Source organism: Schistocerca americana, chromosome 4, assembly GCF_021461395.2.
Source record: "Schistocerca americana isolate TAMUIC-IGC-003095 chromosome 4, iqSchAmer2.1, whole genome shotgun sequence".
Classification (NCBI taxonomy): Eukaryota; Metazoa; Arthropoda; class Insecta; order Orthoptera; family Acrididae; genus Schistocerca; species Schistocerca americana.
This window is the reverse complement of record NC_060122.1, coordinates 195,042,168-195,063,871: the sequence shown is the minus strand read 5'-3', so window position 1 is coordinate 195,063,871 and position 21,704 is coordinate 195,042,168. Positions and strand designations below refer to the sequence as shown.

The 21,704-nt window shown below is 41.8% G+C and overlaps 1 protein-coding gene across 1 annotated transcript in view; it reads left to right on the top strand.

Moving 5' to 3' along the window:
* LOC124613343 (nephrin-like) overlaps positions 1 to 21,704 on the top strand; it is a 512,361-nt gene that overhangs the window by 384,336 nt on the left and 106,321 nt on the right. The window contains exon 9 of the mRNA XM_047142040.1: positions 2,229 to 2,388. Coding sequence (XP_046997996.1) covers positions 2,229 to 2,388 — 160 coding nt within the window. The remainder of the gene's footprint in view (positions 1 to 2,228; positions 2,389 to 21,704) is intronic.

The following is a 21,704-nucleotide window of genomic DNA, read 5'->3' as shown; positions in this document are numbered from 1 at the left end:
AGTGCGGTCTTCCACTGTGAAACAGCTTTGGAAAAAGGTGTTTAGTATTTCAGCTTTACGCGTGTCATCCTCTGTTTCAATGCCATCATCATCCCGGAGTGTCTGGATATGCTGTTTCGAGCCACTTACTGATTTAACGTAAGACCAGAACTTCCTAGGATTTTCTGTCAAGTCGGTAGATAGAATTTTACTTTCGAATTCTCTGAACGCTTCACGCATAGCCCTCCTTACGCTAACTTTGACATCGTTTAGCTTCTGTTTGTCTGAGAGGCTTTGGCTGCGTTTAAACTTGGAGTGAAGCTCTCTTTGCTTTCGCAGTAGTTTCCTAACTTTGTTGTTGTACCTCGGTGGGATTTTCCCGTCCCTCACAGTTTTACTCGGCACGTACCTGTCTAAAACGCATTTTACGGTTGCCTTGAACTTTTTCCATAAACACTCAACATTGTCAGTGTCGGAACAGAAATTTTCGATTTGATCTGTTAGGTAGTCTGAAATCTGCCTTCTATTACTCTTGCTAAACAGATAAACCTTCCTCCCTTTTTTTATATTCCTATTAACATCCATATTCAGGGATGCTGCAACGGCCTTATGATCACTGATTCCCTGTTCTGTACTTAAAGAGTCGAAAAGTTCGGGTCTGTTTGTTATCAGTAGGTCCAAGATGTTATCTCCACGAGTCGGTTTTCTGTTTAATTGCTCGAGGTAATTTTCGGATAGTGCACTCAGTATAATGTCACTCGATGCTCTGTCCCTGCCACCCGTCCTAAACATCTGAGTGTCCCAGTCTATATCTGGTAAATTGAAATCTCCACCTAAGACTATAACATGCTGAGAAAATTTATGTGAAATGTATTCCAAATTTTCTCTCAGTTGTTCTGCCACTAATGCTGCTGAGTCGGGAGGTCGGTAAAAGGAGCCAATTATTAACCTAGCTCGGTTGTTGAGTATAACCTCCACCCATAATAATTCACAGGAACTATCCACTTCTACTTCACTACAGGATAGACTACTACTAACAGCGACGAACACTCCACTACCGGTTGCATGTAATCTATCCTTTCTAAACACCGTCTAAACACCGTCTGTACCAATGACAAGAATAGTTGCAGAATTAGTGACAAGGTTGTATATTAGAACAGGGAAGGAGAACAAACGTGGATTTCACACAAATTATATGGATGAATGTGACAATCCCAAATTTATGTAAACATTTCGCGCTACTACTATTTCTAATACTTGAGAACCTGGAGCGTATGAATGAAATATGAAACTATTTCCTAACATAAAACTTTTTGCTTGTGATAAGCCTAATAGGCATCTCACATTGGTAGTTCGTTATTTATATTCTTTCGTGCTATTTACGTAAATGAGGTAAATAAAAATTACAATTTATGCCAGAACAGTCTGCCTAATTTCGTGAATTACAATTGCTGCAATATCAGAAAGGCAAGCAGTGACAAAATTGACGTAATAAAAGCGATAAACCACGGCACTCTTGGCTAGTATTCATATTAACAGCGTGTGCATTATGCTTTGTAGTGCATTGCTTTAGAACTGTGTCTTCATAAAGCAATTAAAGGACAACTGTAACAACATACAATCAGATCCACAAGCAAGTGTATGTTGTTATCTCTATGAAATAAAAGACACTGTTATAAATACAGGTTTACGTGAAAATACATGTTATTACTATTTGCACAGTAGCCCAATAGTTAATCCAATCCCCGCCATTATCGATTATAGCTTGGCACTTTAGCCCTCTCTCCGGTAAATTATACACGTTCCCAACCTCTAAATACCGTTTGATCTACTTCGCAAGGAATGTCTTTGACTTTCTAAGAATTTTAGCAGCAGCTTCATATGAAAGCTTTGGTCCCTTTGGATGATTTACGAGGAACACTGCCTGGTGACGCTTCAGGTATTCTGCTCTCATTTTAAACTGCAACAGACAAAACAAAACGTTCGTCTTTCAGACTGTTTATCTATGCACTGTGCAAAAAGCGCATTGATTACAGATTCGAGACCACTACCGGAGATGTCACTGTGGACGTTACATTTACAATTATGGCATACTCTTTCTTAGGAAACTGACCGTACATGCTATCGACGAGCAGGCAGAGGATTCTGCAGTCTTGTTGAGCTGCCACCCCAAAGATGAGCCAAACGGAGAAGGATACCAGACGTTTCAAATACAGGATAGTACTTCATGTGAGGCTCACATGTTGCAGGGGGCGCCGCTGCATCACAGCACGTCTGACGGCATCATCGTAAGTACGCACAACCTGGCGCTGCAGATGGTGAGCAAGCACCAGGCTGGCAACTACACCTGTTCCGCCTCCAACATCGAAGGCGACGGCGCCAGCAACACCGTCCAGCTCAGGGTCATGTGTGAGTACGCGGCAGGGCGCACTTACATCTTCACTGTGCATGCCTCCATACAAAGTGTGGTGGAAGGTACTTGTGGTACAGGAGTTCCCTCCTCCCGTCTTCCATTCGCAAACGGTACGTGGGGTGAACGACTATCGATAAATCTCCGTGCGACATTAATTTTTCTGTTTTTTCTCATCGCGATCATTTAGGGAGACATATGAGGGAGGAAATAATATGTTGCACGATTCTTCTCCGAACTTACGCTTTCGAAGTTTCAAAAGGAAAGTTCACTGTGTGAAGCGTCTTGCAGCATCTGCCACTGGAGTTTTATGAGCATTTATGCAAAACTTTCGAATTAATTAACTAATTACATAATTAATTGTGCCACTCTTCATTTGATCTCTGTCTCGCTTGCTAAGCTTGCTTAGTACTTTTCCTTCTGTTACAATATTTACCCCATTTAGCTCGCGATATTTCTCAAACGTGTCTTTCAAACTGCTTTTTTCCCGAGAAGAAAATATTTTCTCTTTTTCTGATACAGCCATTCAAACGAATCAAGATAGCTGTAGCATGTTTAAGAACAAAGCGTGTTCCTCTGCAGAGCCTCCTACCATCAGTGAAATATTGCCATGAACCCAACCATGACAGAAAAATTCTACTGGAACTCATTACTTACCTGCTGCATTGATTATAAAATTACAGTCATTGTAGGACGTACTTTTACCATTGATATGAAAACATTGCCTAAGCAAGCATGGAGTATGTTTTCATATCCAGAGCATGAAATCAGTCTATGAAGGTGATGTGTAAAGCCTTGCTGTTCTCACTATACTGGCTGACGCTAAAATGAGGGAGCACGTTAAAATTTACAATAATGAAACTAGAAGCAATAGGATTGGAGATGGTGGGGCTGGGAACCTACTTTAAGGCGATTCTTGAAAAAGCCATATAACACTTTTATGACCTGCCTTATGTAAAAATAAATTAATCCTGTGCAGTCTTCCACAGACTGACCACTCCACCGTTCTGCGGATACCCTTCACTTTGTAAAGTGCATCTGCGAAAACCAGCTAAACAGAAAGCAGCAAAAACTGCATCTTTCTGGTTTAAGTGATGGCTTAATGGGCGCTCTTACTTCTGTAACACCGTTGAAGGAACTGCATGTAATAGATAAAAAGCAGTTGCTATGAGTGGTAACACCTTTACGCTGAAGTCCCTGTGTCCAAATTCAATTGAACAGTAATGTGTGGAGCGAACAATGACTATTTTTAACGTAATTAAAGTTTGAAGTAGAACAGAACCAAATTTGAAGTTCTGTTCATTTTATTTAACTGATGACAGGTTTTGGGTTTCAGAACGCATTATCAATTCAATCACACAGAAAAAATGGCGTATTCCTTGACAGGAGGCAAACCATGTTAATACTGCTCATACGTACCTATGCTAAGTCAAGTTTTTCAGTGATCATTGGCAGGAATAACATAAAACTGTACGGAGTTGTATGATTGTACTGCTAATGGTCACTGAAAACTTGATTTAGAGCTTAGAGACAAGTATGTAAAATATTAACATGATTTGCGTTTCAACATGGAATAAACCTTTTTCTTCTCTTCGGATGATTTCGAAATGGGTTCTGATACACGAATTCGGTCTTGAATTAAATAAAATGGATTGAAATACGCAACTTTTGCAGTTTTCTACATCAAACTGTTTTACACAAGTTGCTATCCTGTTATTAACCCAGCATGATGGAATGACAATTGTTGCCTTGTCACCATTCAGGCCCAGCGAAAGCAACAGACAACATTAAGAGTCTGCCACATTTATAAACATAAGAAGTGCTAGGCTATTTCTAATGTTAAAACATTGCTTAAGTGTTTTCAAATGAATCTCTTTGGTCAGTAGGATGACTGCTTTCTACTTTATATGTAAGACGGTATGATGCCTGTTAAAGTGGATGAGATTTTGCTAGTAAAAGAGGACGTTAGAGTTCCAGTTGAAATGGCCCCTATCAGAGGTGCCATATTTACGATTGGATGAACCCCAAAGGAAATAACATTATTACACAATCTCTCTATCCTCCTAAATAATTCCCCAAAGATACCCATAAGTAATGCAAAATAAATTCTCCTGGCACCTGAAATAATTTATTCTTATTTGTGGTGACTTAGTAATGTAGCGCTGTTACAGAGCATAATGATTGGACGACAGAACAGCTGTTGTCCAGAAACTCGAGAGGCATACTTACCTTTCGTGATCTGAAAATCATTCACTATTTCTGACAGAAGTAGTTTCATTTGAACTATCGATTGAATGAAGGAACGAGAATATTTTTGTACCTACCTCTGCGTAAGGCATCAGTGCATTCCTCTTGATCATCCAGGGCTACTGGATAATTAGTAGTCTAATAGTTTAATACTCCTAAGTTAAATTAATGAAACTGACGAGACATTAGTACAGATGTGACATGTTTTTTTAACTTCAGGGTTACTACTTGATCCCAAAACACAAGAATTCTACACAGATGACACATGTACTCATCGAAAACATTGCCTAAGAAAAAAACACTGTTCTAATATAGCCCGGCAGGTCATAACACAAAGAAAAACATTACCGTCTGGTGCATGGTAGGTACATAGAAAGAAGCTGTTAATGCTTGTTATAACCACTTAGTCAGTATAAGCCCTTTGCCTTCATGCTTTCCTGCGTGGTTCCCTGTGTCTCAGTATATGCTAATGCAGCTACGCTGGTTAGCACACCATATCACAAGTAAGAAAAATTCAACTTCAGTCCAGAGCAGCCATAATGTCACAGATTGAGGCAGGACGCTTTGTTTTTCTTCTGAACCGGAAAGCCATTCTAAATCCCTCACTGAACATTGGCTAAAGCCACTCCCGTGTCAATGACATCAGATGCATACACTCAGCGTAGGCAGAGCAGCCGTGAACATGTGTAAATCGACTAATAAGCCACAGATATAAAAGCAAAGACTGCTCGTGACACGAAGCAACGGAAAGAAGTAAAAGAAAAACGGAATACATGGAAGATGACCGAATATATTGGACGCCTTTAGCCAGTCTCTGAGGCAATTGTTTCTGTGAAATAATTAGCAGAACATAATCCAATCTGATCTTTAGGATTACCCTAACCAGAAAAATGGTCCTCATTCACCAACTCGAATAAGAGATAACGTAGTTCAAGATTCATGAATAAAGATCAATGATCTCTCATGGTCTGAAAACTGGCCATAAAGGACCATAAAGGACGTACAAAAGCTACAAATGAAAAGAAAATATTAATAAGCACTTTTGAGCATAGGACGATTAAACAGCGTAATTTCTGTTGAAAGTATGATCATATTGTGGCTTGAATTGGTAACATGTAACACATAATTATCCAAAAAAAAATGTCATGTTCAAAAGACACAACAGGATGTTTCAGAAGTTATGGTCGTTTTTCAGGGACGTGGCAGGAATGATATTCGAAACAAAAATGTCGAGAAATACGGGTTCTAAAACGCATACCTTAGGAGCTAGGAACAATTCTTGATCTTCGATAGTGTGAAACCGATCTCGTCTACAGCAAGCTCTTTGCTTTCCATATTTTGTGAGTGACAGTATAGACGAAAACAAGAAAAAAGTCCACTAAACATGTACTCTAAAATGCAGACCTTAAGAACTATGGGCAATTGTTCGTTTTGCTACTTTGAAACACAACTCTTCTAGTAAAAAACAGTTCTTAAATGTCTACTGGAAATTTTTGTCTTGTTTTGGTCCATGCTACCGCTTCCCAATGTTTGGAAAGCAAAGAGCAGTAGCAAGTACAGCAGCAGCAAGTAGAAGAGATTTGTCTCGCAGTATCGAAGATCAAGAATTGCTCATAGCCCTTAAGGTATGTGTTTTAGAGACCATGTTTACTTGACTATTATGTTTCGAATGATCATTCGTGTCATATCTCTGAATACTGATCATTAGTTCTGAAACACCGTATAAATAATTAAATTAAAAGATTGAAACATGAATTTGAGAAATTGGCTTCAATTTAGCCGTGATGCAATACTAATGTAAGTAAATATCTTTAGTTTATTTACAATTCTTTTAGGGTCCTGAAATATTATTGTGCATTCACATATATTACACTCATTGGTTGTACTCTTTCTGCTGAGCTCGTTATCACTTCAACTACCTTCACATAAATGTAGCCAAATCTACAACTACTCACTGCACCAGTCTACACCCAATTACACTAATTACAACAACTCCTACAGCATCTACATATTCTCTAATACTTGCTGTTAACAAATATGCAGTCTTGTCACAATCATTTACAAAGAAAGCTCAGATAACTGCTGGAGAAAGACCAGCAGTTATGAGTAAATATCAACTCAGTAAACAGTCAATGTGAAACAGGCAGGTAATGCGTTCGCTTCCTGTGCAGAAAACACTGATAGTAAAAAATGGAAATACGCCTAAAGGGTAGTCAATAAATGGTCCAAAGTAACTTCCAAAGATAACCAGTACACAAGCATGAATGAATCTGTAACATAAACTTAGTATAATGGGATCACTACATAAATATTATAATAAAGATAAGAATATGGCCATGTGAATTATTATTAACTTTGTATCAATAATATAAAACATTTCCACTGACAAGAACTTCAAATGTAATATTATAGACAGGATATATGCACAGAACTCAGCTAACTGGACAACTCAGCACTTCAAACAAGAAATATCATCATCATGACGTAATTGGCTCAAGTATAAATAAATAACCGTCGTAAAATCATACTTAGATCACATACATACTCATAGCCTTACATACTTCACAGGTGTTAACATGGTATATCACTTTGATACTTGAGAAGAAAGCCTGCATACTTGGTTCACTAGACAACAATCAAGCAACTCGTACTAAGGAGTTCTATTACAACAAAACAACACAATACTCAAATCTTTGATGGATGTGTCACAAGGAAGGGTGACATACAAAATCATCGGTCTTGTTCAGAACAGGCAAACAAACGTATGTGCTACATAGATTCCTAACGAAGCGACTTCTTTGACACTGCCGCTGAAGTACGTAACTTTGAAGTAACTATCGAAGTGGGTCATCACCAGTCGTGCGCGGCGCTTATGTCCTCTTCACCTAGGGGCCGCTTTTGTCACGTTGTCATCCTGGAAGGGAGTCGGTCAGCGTGCAGTCGGCTGACTTCTTCTCACAGCCTTCTCTTCTTTGTCGTTCGCGACTGGCGTGCCGGCGCTGACTTTACGCCAAAACTTTGACAAGAATTAAAGTTCATTCAAGATATTCGGTTTAACAATCACCAAGTGCTTACCATGGCGTCATTTTTTTCTTTTTTTTCCATCAGTCATCTGATTGGTTTGATGCGCCCTCTCACGAATTCCTCTCGTATGCTAACCTCTTCACCTCAGAGTAGCACTTGCAACCTACATCCCCAATTATTTGTTCAATGTATTCCAATCCTGTCTTCCTCTTCAGTTTTTGCGCTCTAAAGCTCTCTCTAATACCATCGAAGTCATTCCCTGATGTCTTAACAGATGCTCTATCATCCTGTCCCTTCTCCTTGTCAGTGTTTTAAAACATATTCCTTTCCTCTCCGATTCTGCATAGAACCTCCTCATTCCTTACCTTATCAGTCCACCTAATTTTTAACATTCGTCTGTAGCACCCCATAGATACAATGCTTGTTGGCTATTGTACATATTGTATATTACCCTTGTCTCCCTACAGCTTACCTCTACTTTTTTCAGAATTTCGAACATCTAGCACCATTTTACATTGTGGAACGCTTTTTCCAGGTCGACAAATCCTATGAACAAGTCTTGATACTTCTTTTCCATTATGAACTGCAACGTCAGAATTGCCTCTTTCGTGCCTTTGCTTTTCCTAAAGCCAAACTGATCGTCACCTAGCGCATCCTCAACTTTCTTTTCCATTCTTCTGTATATTATTCTTGTAAACAATTTGGATGCATGAGCTGTTACGCTGATAGTGCGATAATTCTCGCACTTGTCAGCTGTTGCCGTCTTCGGAATTGTGTGGATGATGCTGTTCCGAAAGTCAGATGGTATGTCGCTAGACTCATACATTCAACACACCAACGTGAATAGTTGTTTCCTTGCCACTTCCATCAATGATTTTAGAAATTCTGATGGAATTTTATCTATCATTTCTGCCTTATTTGACCTTCAAAGTCCTCCAAATTTCTTTTAGATTCTGATTCTAAGATGGATACCCTATCTCTTCTAAATCGACTCCTCTTTATTCTTCTATAACAGCAGACAAATTTTACCCCTCATAGAGGCCTTCTGTATACTCTTTCCATCTATTTGCTCTCTCCTCTGCTTTTCATAGTGGAATTCCCGTTGCACTCGTAATGTTGCCGCCCTTGCTTTTAATGTCACCTAAGGTTGTTTTGACTTTCCTCTATGCTGAGTCTTTCCTTCCGACAAGCATTTCTTTTTCGATGTCATCACATTTTTCCTGCAGCCATTTCATCTTAGCTTCAGTGCACTTCCTATTTATTTCATCCCTCAGCGACTTGTATTTCTATAGCCGGCCGCGGTGGTCTCGCGGTTCTAGGCGCGCAGTCCGGAACCGTGGGACTGCTACGGTCGCAGGTTCGAATCCTGCCTCGGGCATGGATGTGCGTGATGTCCTTAGGTTAGTTAGGTTTAAGTAGTTCTAAGTTCTAGGGGACTGATAACCACAGCAGTTGAGTCCCATAGTGCTCAGAGCCATTTGAACCATTTTTTTCTATATTGCTGAGTTTCCTCGAACATTTTTGTACTTCCTCCTTACATCAATGAACTGAAGTATTTCTTCCGTTACCCACGGTTTCTTCGCAGGTATCTTCTTTGTACCTATGTTTTGCTTCCCAACTTCTGTGATGGCCCTCTTTAGAGTTATCCATTCCTTTTTAACTTTACTGTTTACTGAACTATTCCTTATTGCTGAAGCTTCTTTGTACCTATGTTTTCCTTCCAAACTTCTGTGATGGCCCTCTTTAGAGATATACATTCCTCTTCAACTTTACTGTTTACTGAACTATTCCTTATTGCTGTAGCTATAGCCTTAGAGAACTTCAAGCATATCTCATCATTCCTTAGTACTTCCATAACACACTTATTTGCGTATTGATTCTTCTTGACTGATGTCTTGAACTTCAGCGTACTTTTCATCACTACTATTTTGTGATATGAGTCTATATCTGGTCCTGGGTACACCTTACAATTCAGTATCTGATTTCAGAATCTCTGTCTGGCCTTGATTTAATCTAACTTAAATCTTCCCGTATCGCCCGGCCTTTTCCCAATATACCTCGCCCTCTTGTGATTCTTGAACAAGGTATTCGCTATTACTAGCTGAAACTTGTTACAGAACTCAATTAATCTTTCTCCTCTCTCATTCCTTGTCTGAAGCCCGTGGAAATGGAAAGGAGTGTTTGGCGTCATTGGCCGGGAGGTCCCTTGCGTGGTAGGTCCGGCCGCCTTGGTGCAGGTCTTATTATATTCGACGCCACATCTGGCGTCCTGCGCGCCGGATGGGGATGAAATGATGATGAAGACAGCATAACACCCAATCCTTGAGCGGAGAAAATCTCCGACCCAGCCGGGGATCGAATCCGGGCCCGTAGGAGGGCAATCCTTCACGCTGACCGTTCAGCTATCGGGACGGATGTCTCAAGCCCATATTCTCCTGTAACCTTTTCTTCTACTATTACCCCAACAACTGCATTCTACTCACCCATGACTATTACATTTTCATCGCCCTTTACATACTGTATTACCCTTTCAGTATCCTCTACGTCTTCACCTTCAGCTGGCGACGTCGGCATGTATACCTGAACTATCGTAGTCGATGCTAGTTTGGAGTCGATTCTGACAAGAACAACCCTGTCAATGAACTGTTCACAGTAACACTCTCTCTGCTCTACCTTCCTATTCATAACGGATCCTACTCCTGTTATACCATTTTCTGGTGCTGTCGGTATTACCCTATACTCATCTGACCAGGAATCCTTGTCTTATTTCAACTTCAATTCACTGACCCCTATTATATCTAGATTGAGTCTTTGCATTTCCCTTTTCTGATTTTCTAGTTTCCCTATCACATTCAAGCTTCTGACATTCCACGCCCCCAACGTAGAACGTTATCCTTCCGTTAACTATTCACTCTTTTTCTCATGCTAACCTCCCCATCGGCCGTCCCCCCCGAGAGATCCGAATGGAGGACTATTCTGGAATCTTTTGCCAATGGAGAAATCATGATGACACTTCTTCAATTACAGGCCTCATGTCCTGTGTCTACACGTTACATGTCTTTAATGCAGTGGCTCCATTGCCTTCTGCATCGTCATACCGTTGATCATTGCTGATTCTTCCGCCTTTAGGGGCAGTTTCCCAACTCTAGGACAAGAGAGTGCCCTGAAAGTCTGTCCGCTCCACCGGCCTCTTTGACAAGGCCGTTGGAAGAATGAGGCTGGCTCTTTATGCCGAAAGTCTTCGGCCGCCAATGCTGATTATTAATCAAAATGTAAGCAGCGGCGGGATTCGAACCTGGGACCAAAGATTATGAACCAAAGACGCTACCCCCTCCCCATTTTATTTATCGTTGTGTTTGGTCGTTGCGGACGTCACATGACATCCGTTTGTTGACAGTTCCACTCAGTTTTTTATTACAGAGGCCAACCAGCTCTCTGACCCAACACGCTGAGATACCGTGCCGACGCAATTTAAGTGGTGGCGAGTTTCGAACCTGAGACCGAGGCACTTTTGATTAGTAATCAATAACGCTACCCTTAGACCACGGAAGGGTATACCCTTAGACCACGAGGCACTGCTTGAGTGGTTATACTTGAGTCCAAAATCGTTTTCATCGTTATACAGGCTAAAAGAGTAAAGGTTCTGACATTATTATCCTTCTTATATTTGCAAAACAGTACTATTATTTCGTTAAAGACCAAATGCTGATCATTCCTGTGATGATTACACTCGATCTATAATGTCCTGTGTCCCTGTTAAAAATAAATAAAATGGCCTCACTCTGTGAAATAAATCTCAAGTAGTATACCACCAAACTTACAGTTGCATAAAAGTTGATATGCTGGTTGCAGTTTAAATGATGAAGTGGGTTATTTCTTCCCCATATGGTCAACACCATTCCCACTGAATCCTATCCATACACGAATGATAGACTGCCAAACCTCTGAAACCAACCAATGAACTTTAATAATCCTAGCATTTGCCCTTTTATATTGTGGCACAAGCAACATTAAAATTTTAATTCACAAGTAGGCAGAAATGTTCTTGACACCAACATGTACTTTATATTCATTCCCTCATAACCTCAGGAACAGAGATAAGTACTATATAGGCTTTTTCACCACATGCCCAATGTCAACCAAGAACCAAAACAAGTCACATAAATTGACACAACGTTCATTCAGTGGAGAATCAATAGTTCTCAAACGCTCCTTCCCACAACTCAGACACACACAACTACATCATCAGTCTCTGCTTTGGAAGGAATTCGTAACAACGCAACATTCATTACACCTAACCTCATATTCAGCAGACACCAGACAAGTAAACATATCTACTTCACGCATTACTGATTCACCATCATAGTCTAAAGACATCATTAATCATCAAACATAATTGACCTTACTCGAGGGAACCTTATTAATAATGTGTTCAAAAGTTTTCATTCCATGACAACTTCTAACATTCCACACTGTGAAAAACTAACATTGTACTTTCACTAACCATATACACTCAAAGCCCATGGTTGGAAATTAGAGACCTAAACCCAATTTTAATTAACTAAACAGTCTTGATTACAAAATATTTTATGAACAATGACTTGATTCTAGTGGATCCTTTAGCGACCTGTGGAGATGGCAGGAAGGGTCAACATATGCCAGATGGGACGGAAGGGGAAGCAGTTGACGAATGTGCTTTCAGGCATATGTTTGGTTCCACCTGACATCTTCATGTAACAGTAGAAGACACTCTTAGTGATGTTAACATTATCTTCAAAGACTGAAACCGGTTACCATAAACAAAATATTTGGCAGTCAAGACTTATTACTTAATCAAAACACTCACATCCATTAATTCATTCATTTTTCTCTAGTTACACCTCAGAAGATAAAATTAATTCAGAAGATTCAACATTCTTTATAGCCAAATAATTTTCTATAAACTCAGATGTACAAATCCTTTCCTATCAACCGCACTTCGAATCAGGTTCAGTCAGCTGCGCAGTGTACTCATAATAGTTAATTAAGGTGACACAAGGAAGTCATGGTTTTCAACATGTTATCCAACGTTCACACACCTCCATTATCAATGCATTAAACTGTCCTCTCACGTTCTGGTGACAAAATTCATCCTCCAGTATAATTTCCTATCACTTGCACAGTCAGTAACGTGTAATGAGAAGCATTAATAAAATTACGCACACAGACTTATATCCTGTGCTGTCGATGTTAACTACTATACGAAAGGCAATACTTAGTCCTCATACCATGTCACACATCCAGACAAAGAAGAAGGTATCACTCAGGTAAAAAACTAGGTCTCCAAAGTAATAACAACAGCACAATAAAATATTCATAATGCATGTGAAACCCCACTCTCAATCACTAGCAAGGGCCAACCATCTTCACTTGATATGTGCCATCCGTAATAGAAAATTTAGCAATAAATTTGAGACTGGTGCCTGATTCTTCCAGGAACAATTACTAGTAGGGAAAATATACATTAGTAACCATGGATGCTGCCTGGTTTCTTGCACATACAGAGGAATATTTAAGTAAGACACAAAATGAGAATATTGAGTACTCCCTTCTTTTGATCCCAACAAACCCACAAGACTGCAAATTCCTACAACAGTGGAACTAAATCTTCCTTCACCTCCTTTCATTTGTATCTGATCCTCCTTCAGTTCTAATCCAATTCTTTTATCTGTGGTACAACACAGTTTAAAGCTTTATGTAACACTTGCTGAAATTTTCTTACAGAGAACTCACTAAGTCCCAGGCATACGAGACTTCAACTTCTCCTGGTATCAATTAGTACCACAAAGAAAATCAGACATTGTTCGACATGTCCATATTAGTTCTCAGAAAAGGCGTGACATGTATTGAAGCTTTCCCCCCATTGGCAGATATTCACTGTTCGCATTCCCAATTCAACTCTTAACTTTCGTTCAAGTGGTAAGGGGTGACAGAAAGTTGAACGTAAGCCTCCACTAAGTCACAAACACTAGCTGGTATTATGCCATATGAGGAAGGCTTATTATTAAGTCCACTGTGCTGTAGTAGCAGCAGGGTCATCTTATCGTACAGTTTCATGTAATTTCGATTCATCTGGTGTCTCTGCTGTTCTTCCTGTGCTACACACTGAAGACATTATTTTCTCGTACTAAGCATCTAACACGTTCGGAGTACCAGGTAGAAGGACTGGTGGCGCGCGAAAACATGTTCAGAGCGCACAGAGACAGGTACAAAGGCGCGCGCGTTAACACGTCCAGGGCAGTTAAAGGGATAGATATTTGAACGGCGCTACTGTGGCAAGAAGGACACTACTAACGCTTTACCGAAACGTACGAGTTTGTTCCTCCACTCGTCCGCATTAGCTTACATTTTTCTACAGTTAGACTCAGTTGCCATTTATCACACCAATTAGATAGTGTGTGTAAGTCGTCTTGTATCACCTTAGAGTTACTCATCTTCGACACTTTCCTGTACCCCCCAACGCCATCACTAAACAACCAGAGATCGCTGCCCATCCTGTCCACCAGATCATTTATGTGTGTAGAAAATAACAGCCCTCCTGTCACACTTTCCTGAGGCACTTCATCCGATGTCCTTGTCTCTAATGAACGCTCGCCGTGGAGGACGACATACTAGGCTCTATTACACAAGAAGTCTTCGAGCCACTCACATTTCTGAGAACCCATTCAGTGTTCTCGTACCTTCGTTACCAGTCTGCAGTGGGACACCGTGTCAAATGCTTCTCGGAAATCTAGAAATATAGACTCTGCCTGTTGCCATCTGTCCATGGTTTGTAGGACATCAGGTGAGGAAAAAATCAAGCTGACTTTCACACGAGCGATGTTTTGTGAAACATTGCTAATTTGTCACAAAAGTTTTCGGTCTCGAGGAAGTTTATCGTATTCGATCTCAGAAAATCTTATAGAATTTTGCTGCAAATCGATGTTAAGGATACTGATCTGTGTCACCTGAGTGTTTTTTTTCCAGTCGCTTGGGACTCTGCACTTTGCGAGAGATTTGCGATAAATGCAAGCTAAATAAGGGGCCAATGGCGTAGAGTACTCTTTGTAAAACCGAACTGGAATTCCATCTGGATTTGGCGACTTATTTGTTTTCAACTCTTTCAACTGTTTCTCTACGCCAGGAACGCTTATTACTTTCGTCGTCCATATGGGACTCTATGCGATGGTCAAACGACGGTATGTTTGTACGAATCCGCTGCATAAATTATGTCTTAAACGTGGAATCTAAAACTTTGGCTTTCGTTTTGTTATATTCTACTGCCACATTAGACTGGTCAGTGAGTGACTGGATAGTAGTCCCGCTTAGCAGTTTTATATAAAACCACAATTTCCTTAGTTCTCGGCCAGACGTTATGCTAATATATGACAGTGTTAGTTGTCCTATCCTTCGTGCATGGATCTTATCACAGACGCAAGAATCTCTACAAACTTTCGCGTCTCGCCATTTGCGCGTTATCTGTAAACCGAGAGTGCAACAGCCTTTGCTTCCTCAGAATTTTCCAAATTTCTTTGCTAAACGACGGTGGATCTTTTACTTCCTTAATCCAAAAACACGCACATACTTTTCCAAAGCACGATTTACACTCTGCTTAAACTTTTCCCATAATTCTTCTACGTCCATCGTACTGGACCTAAATGATTGCAATTCGTAGTCTATGTGGGATGCTAACAACTGCGAATCTAAAGTTTCTAGCATTCATACGCTCCTAACTTTCGTGACTGATTTATTAAGTTTCGTAACCGTAGTCGCAATTATGACACCCTGATCACTAATCGCCATCTCTATACTGACGCGATCGACAAGCTCCGTCCTATTTGTAGCTACAAGGTCTAAGAAACTGCCATTCCGTGTGGGCTGCCGAAATAGCTGCCCGAGACAGTTTTCGGAAAACGCATTCAAAAGTACTTCGTAAGACTGTCTATCTGCGCCTCTTGCAACGAATGCATAGACGTCCCAATGTAAACTCGGTGGGTTGAAATCGCGCCCAACTAGTACTGCGTGATCTGAGTAGCTAGGTGGTACCAACCATAGATTATCTTTGAATGACTCTGTAACTGTCACGGCGGAATCGGGTTACCGGTAAAAGGGTTCAACAATTACCTTCATTGAACCTACACCTGTTATACGCGAACAGGTAATTTCGCTGTCACACTCAGTTTTAACCTCAGTGGTGAACGATTGTTCTTCACAATCCCGGACACCGTCGTTGGTGAGTATGGCGACGGTGTGGGGAGAGGTCGCATTCTTTCAGTGTTTTGGAGAGGCACAGTGGTTTCACTCCTGGAGTCATGATGTGAGAATCATCGCATAGGACTTCAGGTGATCGCTGCTAGAGACTGAGAGAACTCTGACGGCAAAGCAGTTCTTCAAGGACATCGCCCTTCCTCATGAGTTACCCCTTCATGCGACAGTTTCACGGTGTCACTTTTCAACAGGACAATGTTTGCACATACATGATACGTGTCTTTATGAACTTCTTACACGATGCTGAGGTACTCCAATGGCCATAAAGATGCCCAGAACTGCCACCGGTGTGTGTGGAAAGGGGGGGGGGGGGGGGGAGTTCCGATGACAAGGAGGATGTTACAAAAGTTTTGGCCATGTTGTAGCAGGAGAGTAAGCAGCCGCTTCATGAGACTCTTCTCAACTGAATATGAGCATGTATCCAAGCCAGAACTGTTGCTTACGCTGCCAAGTTGTTTGTGAATTTAACTGCATTTAGCAGTCACTGCAATAACATCACATACCCTATCAACCGTGAACCTTAATTTCTTTCTTCCTTCCCTTCTGTATTCCCCGCTTCTCTTTTTTTTCTGTCACTGTAGTCTATATCACACCAGAAAACAGCGAGATTTCCGCAAAACATGTAACGAGCGCAGTGATTAAAGACAAATGTTTCGGCTACCTGCAGCCGCATACCTATGATGTCACAGATATCTCAGGTGTAAGAGTAGAGGCTCTTTTTCTAGGTGGCGTTGGATGTATGGAGAGAGCACGTAGTTGAATATTCTAGAAAAAGTAAACTGATACGCAACACAAGTCGCTTACATTACCCTATTATTTATTGGTGCATAAGTTCGTAGCCTTTCTTCGTAAGTTCAATAAACACAAAAATACCCACAAAAAAGAATTTAAACCCAAAAGTATATGTTCCTTCACATTATACAACATCTGCTAACTTGTCTATTTCGAGACTTTAGAAATCATGTGGGTTTGAGGTGAAGAACTCGTCGAAACATGTTCGGAGAGTATTTTCATCCGGGAAGGAAGTTCCTTGAAAGTTGTTCGACAGAGAGCGGAAAATGTCAAAATCTAACGAAGCAAGATCAGATGAATGAGGTGGATGATGAACATCTTCCTAACCCAGTTCCTATATAGTGTCTTTTTTCAGTCGAGCAGAATTCGGACCTGCGTTATTGTGGAGTTGCATCACTTCACGCAGTCTTCGTGGTCATTGTTCTTGGGCTGCATCTTAGTTGTCGACAATAAACATCACCAGTGATGGTTACACCTCAGGTAAACAATTCGTAGTACATCACACCGCCACTGTTCCTGTAGATGCATAACATTATCTTTCGACGATGCGCACATGTCTTTCTGCAGGAAGCTACTGCTTTGTTTGGGCTCAACTTTCGTTTCTTTTCCGTATGTTAACATGATGACACCATTTCTCGTCAGCAGTAACGATGCAAGATAGGAACGGTCGGTGTCGTTCAAGTACCAATTGATGACAAGCAAGCAGAAATCCATACATGGACACCGGCTGACTTTTGTGATTTTGTCTTGGGGCATGCCTCAGCCGTACACCAGATATTTTAAACTTGTCCATTACATACAAATGTCGCACGATGGTGGAATGATCACAGTACATCATATTTGCTAATTCTCGAATAAACTGACGTGGCTCATTGTGGATTAACGTATTTAAAATATTCTCGTCAAACCCTGACGGTCTGCCTGGACATGGAAGGTAGCTGTTGCCAAACCGACCCCCTTAAAACGAGAAAACCATTTTCGTGCGATTCTCTGTCCAATGGCACTACCCCCACACTCGGCACAAATGTTTCTGACTTCGTCCGCTGCCGTCACTCCTCTATTGAACTCAAATAGAAAAATACGACTTCTCCATTTGGCACTCAGTTTTCTAGAACTACAGCCCTCTTCGCTATTCCCATATCACAAAATGATTATATGGAAAGGCAAATAATACACTTCTGGCCATCACGAAGATGACGTGCTGCAGACGCGAAATTCAACCGCCAGGAAGAAGATCCTGTGATGTGCAAATTATTAGCTTTTCAAAGCGTTCACACAAGGTTGGCGCCGGTGGCGAAACCTACAACGTGCTGACATGAGGAAAGTTTCCAACCGATTTCTCATACACAAACAGCAGTTGACCAGCGTTGCCTGGTGCAACGTTGTTGTCACGTCTCGTGTAAGAGGAGAAATGCGTACCATCACGTTTCCGACTTTGATAAAGGTCGAATTGTAGCCTATCGCAATTGCGGTTTATCGTATCGCGACATTGCTGCTCGCGTTGGTCGAGTTCCAGTGACTATTAACTGAATATGGAATCGGTGGGTTCAGGAGGGAAATACGGAACACCGTGCTGGATCCGAACGGCCTCATATCACTAGCAGTCGACATTACAGGCATCTTATCCGCATGGCTGTAACGGATCGTGCAGCCACGTCTCGATCCCTGGGTCAACAGATGGGGACGTTTGCAAGACAACAACCATCTGCACGAACAGTTCAACGACGTTTGCAGCAGCATGGACTATCAGCTCGGAGACCATGGCTGCGGTAACCTTTGACGCTGGATCACAGACCGGATCGCCTGCGCCTGTGATGGTGTACTCAACGACGAACCTGGGTTCACGAATGGCAAAATGTCATTTTTTCGGATGAATCCAGGTTTTGTTTACAGCATCATGATGGCCGCATCCGTGTTTGGCGACATCGCGGTGAACGCACATTGGAAGCGTCTATTCGTCTTCGCCATACTGGCGTATCACGCAGCGTGATGGTATGGGGTGCCATTGGTTACACGACTCGGTCGCCTCTTGTTCGCATTGACGGGACTTTGAACAGTGGACATTACATTTCACATGTGTTACGACCCGTTGCTCTACCCTTCATTTGATCCCTGCGAAACCCTACATTTCACCAGGAAAATGCACGACCGCATGTTGCAGGTCCTGTTCGGGTCTTTCTGGATACAGAAAATGTTCGACTGCTACCCTGGCCAGCACATTCTCCAGATCTCTCACCAATTGAAAACGTCTGGTCAATGGTGGCCGAGCAACTGGCTCATCAAAATACTCCAGTCACTACTCTTGATGAACCGTGGTATCGTGTTGACGCTGCATGGGCAGCTGTACCAGTACACGCCATCCAAGCTCTGTTTTACTCAATGCCCAGGCGTATCAAAGCCTTTATTACGGCCAGAGGTGGTTGTTCTGCTTACTGATTTCTCAGGATCTACGCATCCAAATTGCGTGAAAATGTAGTCACATGTCAGTTCTGGTATAATATATTGGTCCAATGAATACCTTTTTATCATCTGCATTTCTTCTTGGTGTAGCAATTTTAATGGCCAGTAGTGTCAAAGTGAGCTACAAATAACAAATGACAATCGGTAAATGAACTCATAGCAACCGGAATACCAGCATGCGAAACAAAATGCGCTATGAACTTGTGTACCAACCTGATGCAAATGTAATGGTGCTAATTATTTATTATTCGGCTAAGAAACAGCATTTTTGGACGTATTCCTTAACTATCACCCATCCCTTCTGCCAACGGATGTAGCGAATGGATTGCAGACAACAATACGGGTAAAATGCTTTTGGACTCTTAATGCGTGTACGATTGCTATTGGAAATCGGTGTTTCGTGTGAACAACATCGCCAGTAAGAGATGTTAGTGACAGGAAGGTGCAGCTGAAACTCTCTCTCCTCGTGTTTATTCCTGTGCACGAGACCGTAGGACGACACGCTAATTCCCGCGGGAACGGCGTTCTATTGGGGGCGGAGCCCGCGCTTTGAGCCGCCGGATCTGGGTAGCACGCGCGCACGTGTCTGCAGTTATTCATGTCGGCGTTCTGCGGTCAGAATGGACGTCCGCGGTGACAGCGGTTGGCAAACCGCGGGAAGCCGCAGCCCGACACGTTCCGATCAGCGGCCGCGAGCGGCGGGCGGGCAATACGCGCCGACGCCCCGTGCCGCCGCAGCGACAGCTGTTCCGTCCTCGCTCCAGCGATCGCGTCGTTTACACAGGTCGTTACACGGAGAGCTGCTTCTGGCCACGGACAGGATACTACCGTGTGCCAACCATCCGCGTATGGGGTGAAAATCATTTAAACCGACAGTCTCTAGGAGACTGTGTAACCTCCCCCTCACTTATTGACCTTAATGACAGTGAAAAATTAAACCGCGTGTACCTACATCTACATCTACATGATTACTCTGCAATTCACATTTAAGTGCTTGGCAAAGGGTTCATCGAACCACAATCATACTATCTCTCTACCATTCCACTCCCGAACAGCGCGCGGGAAAAACGAACATCTAAACCTTTCTGTCCGAGCTCTGATTTATTTTATTTTGATGATCATTCCTACCTATGTACGATGGGCTATTCAAAATACTTTCGCATTCGGAAGAGAAAGTTGGTGACTGAAATTTCGTACATAGATCTCGCCGAGACGAAAAACGTCTTTGCTTTAATGACTTCCATCCCAACTCGCGTATCATATCTGCCACACTCTCTCCCCTATTACGTGATAATACAAAACGAGCTGCCCTTTTTTGCACCCTTCCGATGTCCTCCGTCAATCCCACCCGGTAAGGATCCCACACCGCGCAGCAATATTCTAACAGAGGACGAACGAGTGTAGTGTAAGCTGTCACTTTAGTGGACTTGTTGCATCTTCTAAGTGTCCTGCCAATGAAAGGCAACCTTTGGCTCGCCTTCCCCACAATATTATCTATGTGGTCTTTCCAACTGAAGTTGTGCGTAACTTTAACACCCAGGTACTTAGTTGAATTGACAGCCTTGAGAATTGTACTATTTATCGAGTAATTGAATTCCAACGGATTTCTTTTGGAACTCATGTGGATCACCTCACCCTTTTCGTTATTTAGCGTCAACTGCCACCTGCCACAGCATACAGCAATCTTTTCTAAATCGCTTTGCAACTGATACTGGTCTTCGTATGACCTTACTAGACGGTAAATTACAGCATCATCTGCGAACAACCTAAGAGAACTACTCAGATTGCCACTCAGGTCATTTATATACATCAGGAACAGCAGAGGCCCAGGACGCTTCCCTGGGGAACACCTGATATCACTTCAGTTTTACTCGATGATTTGCCGTCTATTACTACGAACTGCGACCTTCGTGACAGGAAATCACCAATCCAGTCGCACAACTGGGACGATACCCCATAGGCCCGCAGCTTGATTAGAAGTCGCTTGTGAGGAATGGTGTCAAAAGCTTTCCGGAAATCTAGAAATACGGATTCAACTTGAGATCCCCTGTCGACAGCGGCCATTACTTCGTGCGAATAAAGAGCTAGCTGCGTTGCACAAGAACGATGTTTTCTGAAACCATGCTGATTACGTATCAATATATCGTCTCCTTCGAGGTGATTGATAATGTTTGAATACAGTATATGGAAATTTGGAAAAAGCAATCGTCACCAAAGTTAATCTGTCCGTAAATAGGGAGGAAAGGGTTACATCTAATGCAAATGAAACTCGTGGATATTAATTTTGAAAAGGGATAAAGTTAATAAAGGAAGTAAATGTGCGGTCGTTACGTAAACAATTAACTGGCGTTAATTAGATGTTTGAGATTTGGGGAAAATTACGGTCGCCAGTCCTATGGACAACTACTATAGTAACCGAAAAAGGAAGGTTAACGCACGTATAAATAGCACTAAAAGCGTGGCAACTGAAGGTTGACACGTGTTGTGTGAAAACTGAATGTTTGTC